General features: G+C 52.0%; 1 protein-coding gene across 1 annotated transcript; it reads right to left on the reverse strand.

Moving 5' to 3' along the window:
• Nucleotides 1–2,405: 2,405 nt before the first annotated feature.
• LOC148596154 (olfactory receptor 14J1-like) lies at nucleotides 2,406–3,365 on the reverse strand. Its single transcript, XM_088529673.1, has one exon. The coding sequence runs from the start codon at nucleotides 3,363–3,365 to the stop codon at nucleotides 2,406–2,408; it is 960 nt and encodes a 319-aa protein (XP_088385799.1).
• Nucleotides 3,366–5,450: the final 2,085 nt, after the last annotated feature.

The following is a 5,450-nucleotide window of genomic DNA, read 5'->3' on the forward strand; positions in this document are numbered from 1 at the left end:
TGCCTTAGAGTCTGTTCATTTAAAATTCAGTGGGCATTGGTGGCAAGTAAAACTGTCTTTTCTTTTGCCAGCATCAAGGAGGACAAAGAGCAGGAGCAGTCCTTGTGGTTTTGTTCTGATTGCAGGTGAAGTTTGTTCAGTGTCTCGTGGCTCAACTGTGCTTTAGTAACATCCATGAGCTGCTGTAGGTTCAGACAAGCCCTAGAAGCAGCAGTCCTCTTCCCTTGTGACCCTCTTTATCCTGCCAGGGCTCATTTTCAGTCAGAAATCCCTCTCAGCACACACCTCCCCATCCTGTGAAAGGCAGGAGTGCAGGACTGTAGAGGAAGGGCCACATGCTGTGTGTGACAGCATGGCTTTCCATCCCGTGGGTGACTGTGACACCACCCGCTAATCCCCCCTCCCGACCACCGTCCAAGGAGAAAAAGAGCTTAGTTCCAGTGCTGAGCTGTACAGGTGCTCTTCTTTTTCATCTTGCTCCTTTGCATGCCCCAAGCCCCCGGCCCTTATGGCCCTGAGTAACAAGTGTGTGTTACAAGCAGGATGCAAATTATTGCCTGATGACTTTTAAAAGAAGGGAAAGATGCCTCTTCTCTTGCTGCTGCCCAAGAAAAAGCAGCCCAGCCTCAACCAGACAATGCCTGAAGAAGACCAAGCAATGTAGAGCAAGGTCCTTCATCTTTGAGGACCACACACCCTCCCTCACAACATCCTCCTGGGCAAGCTCCAAAAGTGTGGGATAGATGAGTGCACAGTGAGGTAGATTAGGGACTGGCTGGATGACAGGGCCCAGAGAGTGGTGATCAGCGGTGCAGAGTCTAGTTGGAGGCCTGTAGCTAGCGGGGTCCCCCAGGGGTCAGTCCTTGGCCCAGTCCTGTTCAATTTATTCATCATTGACCTGGATGAAGGCAGAGAGTGCTCCCTCAGCAAGTTTGCTGATGATACCAAACTGGGAGGAGTAGCCGATACCCCAGAGGGCTGCGCTGCCATCCAGAGACAGACTGGACAACTAGGTGGTGAACAACCTCATGAAATTCAACAAGGCCAAGTGCAAGGTCCTGCACCTGGGGATGAATAACCCCAGACACCAGTACAGGCTGGGAACCGACCTTCTGGAGCTCTGCGGAGAAAGACCTGGGTGTCATGGTGAATGATAAGTTGACCATGAGGCAGCAGTGTGCTCTTGTGGCCAAGAAGGCCAATGGGATCCTCGGGTGCATTAAGAAGAGCGTCTCCAGCAGGTCGAGGGAGGTGATCCTGCCCCTCTACTCAGCCCTGGTGAGGCCGCATCTGGAGTATTGTGTCCAGTTCTGGGCTCCACAGTACAAGAGGGATGTGGAGCTGCTGGAGAGAGTCCAGCGCAGGGCTACAAGGATGATCAGGGGCCTGGAACATCTGCCCTATGAGGAGAGACTGAGGGAGCTGGGCCTGTTCAGCCTGGAGAAGAGAAGGCTGAGAGGGGACCTGAGCAGTGTCTAGAAGTACCTCAAGGGAGGCATTGAGGAGGATGGTGCTGGCCTGTTTTCAGTGGTGGCCACTGACAGAACTAGAGGGAATGGCCACAAACTGAAGTACCAAAAGTTCCACAGGAACTTAAGGAAAATTTTTTTAACAATGAGGGTGACAGAGCACTGGAACAGGCTGCCCAGAGAGGTTGTGGAGTCTCCTTCTCTGGAGATCTTCCAAACCCGCTTGGATGCAGTCCTGTGCCACGTGCTCTAGGTGACCTTGCGTGTGCAGGGGGGCTGGACTAGATGATCTCTAGAGGTCCCTTCCAACCTTAAGCATTCTATGATTCTATGATTCTATGACCTTTCCCTTTATGAGGCTCTACTCACAGTCCATCCCAGGCATATGCTGTCCCAGATGGATCTCTGTGCTCTCCTGACACCTCCAGCTTCCCCTCCATGAGTACAGCTATCTGACACTGTGCCTTAATATGCAGGAGAGCTGTGCATGTGTAAATCCATGACCATTCAGCGTCTCCATTGGAGTCCTATCCTTGGACTCTGATAGGTGAATTCCTAAACCAGCCCTTGGTCTGGTTTGATCATTACATGATTCTGAGCTCTGTGTTGCTGAACCCATGGAGAATCCTGTGCAGCAGGCCCTTGAGGGGTGGAAGTCCTTGGGCTTATTCTTTGCACCCGCTTTGGAGGAAAAGCCCAGCTTTCACACAATGTACTGATAGAAATTACTTTATTATAGAGATACTGTTAGGGAACCAGTCCTTGTCCAGCATTCGACACAATTTAGGGTATCAGGTCAGACAAAGCAGACACTGTAAAAAAGAGAATGAATACAAGTAGTCGTGTAATAACACGATAACAATTATTATCACTAGTAAAAGCCATAATAAAAATAACATGAAGAAAGAATGCTCAATCCAGTTACGGGATAAAGAGTCATTTGTGGAGAGATGTGGAAAAATTACCACTGCTTAAAAAGGTCCATGAAATCACTTTCCTAATGGCTTCCTTGAGCTCCTTGTTCCTCATGCTGTAGATGAAGGGGTTCACTACTGGAGGCACCATCGAGTACAGAACAACCACCACCAGATCCAGAGGTGGCGAGGAGATGGAAGGGGGCTTCAGGTAGGCAAACACTGCAGTGCTGAGAAACAGGGAGACCACGGCCAGGTGTGGGAGGCACATGGAAAAGGCTTTGTGCCGGCCCTGCTCAGAGGGGATCCTCAGCACAGCTCTGAAGATCTGCACATAGGACACCACAATGAAAGTGAAACACCCAAAGCCCAAAGAGACACTAACCACAAGAAGCCCAGCTTCCCTGAGGTAGGAGTGTGAGCAGGAGAGCTTGAGGATCTGGGGGATCTCACAGAAGAACTGCTCCACCACATTGCCTTGGCAGAGGGGTAGGGAAAATGTGTTAACGGTGTGCAGGAGAGCACTGAGAAAGCCACTGGTCCAGGCACCTGCTGCCATTCTGGCACAAGCTCTGCTGCTCAGGAGGGTCCCATAGTGCAGGGGTCTGCAGATGGCAATGTAGCGGTCATAGGCCATGACTGTGAGGAGAGAAAACTCAGCTGATATGAAAATAGTAAAACTTGAGACCTGCCCAACACATCCCAAGTAGGAAATGGCCCTGGTGTTCCACAGGGAATTGGCCATGGATTTGGGAACGGTCGTGGAGATGGAGCCCAGGTCGAGGAGGGAGAGGTTGAGGAGGAAGAAGTACATGGGGGTGTGGAGGCGGCGGTCACAGGCTACGGCTGTGATGATGAGGCCGTTGACCAGGAGGGCAGCCAGGTAGATGGCCAGGAAGAGCGAGAAGTGCAAGAGCTGCAGCTCCCGCGTGTCTGAGAATGGCAGGAGCAGGAATTCTTTGAGGGAGCTGCTGTTGGACATTTCCTCCCCATACATATGGGGAATTCAACAAGGGAAAAAACAGACAGAGACAAGTTAGGAGACACTCTTAAAAGGAAAATAAACAAATTAATCAAGTTTTTTTATCTATTTGTCTCATTGCCAGATCTCTGAGGCTCATGCCTCTTCTAGCCAGAGGTTGATGTTACTCTAAAAAGAGAGCAGTCCCTGCTGAGAGCAGAGTCTGATTTCAGAGTGCCCATCTCTGACCTTCTCACCCTTTCTACATGCACCTGAGGGAGGTCTCCACACTCCCCTTCTAGCAAACAACACACAAGACCCTTTTCGGCTGCTCATTTACAGCCTCCCACCATCACTTCCATACTATCAGTATTTCCGTAGGGGTCACTGAGATACCACAGATATGCCATGAGACAGCAGAGGCTTTCTGGAGGGCAGGTGGCAGCCTGCAGGACACCACAGGGTAACAGCCAAATGATTGTCAGGATTTAGGATGGACTTTCCTTAAGGGACAGTCAACTCATTTCCCTGTACTGCATTTCCTGGAGCTCCACAGGACAGAATGGAGCTGTGGAGACCACACTCTCTTGGAAATTCCTCTTTTACACTACTTGTAGCTTTGGTCACTGAACTGCAGCTGATTCCTCCCAACCACAGGAAGCAGAGAGCAAGAACAGGAGCAGCATGGACAGGAGAAGGATTAAGGAGCAACACCATGACTCTGTTGGCAAGGGAGGCAAGGAGAGGGACAGAGAGGCATTCTGGAAAACCTTCACTTTACCTGCAGGGTATGGCACCTGGCAGAGGGGAGCATTGCAGCACTGCCCCTCTCAGCCCTTTGGTGGGGAGGCACCAAAGAGATGCCCCTCTCCTCTGCCACAGCTCTGGCTGCAGAGTTCAGCCACAGTCTCATGCCCTGCAGTTCCTTCTCCTCCCCTGCCCATCTCTGCTGCTTGGAACTGTCCCTGCTGGCAGCTCTTTCTCTGTCCCAGTGTCTTGTCCCTGCCACTGCTCAAAGATCCCATGTCACCCTCTGGGTGCTCAGTTCTGCCCTACAGAAACGTCTGGCAATGTCCAGGGCCAGCTCTGTGGTTGCAGGTTGGAATGAGCAGGTCACATAAAGTCCTAGGATGCTGCAAAGAAGATGCTGATGCTGCCTTTAGGCTAAGGTGGGGATGAAGCAGCTCACTGATGTTTCTTACAGACCTATTAATCTCTCAGAGTGAAGGTTTACGACTCCCAGCTCATTGCCAAAACAGAAAACTTGTTCCTTCATTCTCCCTGTCAAAATGAGGAAAGTGAAAGTGCAGAGACCTGAAGGAAAGCTCCTTCTCCTTCAAGCAGCTCTTCTCTTGATTTTCCTCTTGAAAGGACCCCTCCGACATGTCCTGTGCATGTGCTGGAGCTGTGAGCAGAACCTGACCCCTGCAGCACCTCTCAAAGGCAGAAAGAACCTGCCCTGCCAGGGATCTCTCTGCCCACCCAAAGCTTCTCCCCACAGCACCACAGGGAGCTCCCTGGAGAGGCTGTGTGCTGACCCTCACAGGTGGCAGAGTCACTGCCCTGGGCAAACAGCACCATGAGGTACAGGGACACTGCTCTGAATCACATCCCCAGGCAGACCTTGGTGCACTCCCTGCCTTCACAGCCCTACAGCCCTGTGTTCAAGTGGCATAGCCAAGAGAAGCATACCCCGATCCTCTGACCATGTGTCAGGGAATCCCTGCTCTGAAGCATCTCCTCCTCCTGCTATGTTCTGCTTACTCCAGGAGAGAGACCATTAAAAATCCTATGAGCTATGTATTGGCTGGGATGCAGACACCCTCTCCAGGAACCTCAGCAGCATTGCCCTGCAGACAGAGACTCACTGTTTCAAGGGCTGTGAAGATTCCCCCACAATGAGCTCTGCTCCCGCTCCACACTGCTGTTCCCCTCTCGCTGCCTTCTCTCCTCCCCTGTCCGCAGCAGCAGGCAGTGCCCGCAGCCCTGCTGCTCTTGGCACAGGAGCTGCTCCTGCACATGGCTGTCTCTGGGCAGTGCTGCCAGGCTGCCACGAGCTGCCTCCGTCCCAGGAGCCTGGCCCTGCTCAGGAGCAGAGGCCCAGCT

Source organism: Tinamus guttatus, unplaced genomic scaffold (genome assembly GCF_059628265.1).
Source record: "Tinamus guttatus ecotype Peru unplaced genomic scaffold, ASM5962826v1 Tinamus_guttatus_pri_ptg000029l, whole genome shotgun sequence".
In the NCBI taxonomy this organism is placed as follows: Eukaryota; Metazoa; Chordata; class Aves; order Tinamiformes; family Tinamidae; genus Tinamus; species Tinamus guttatus.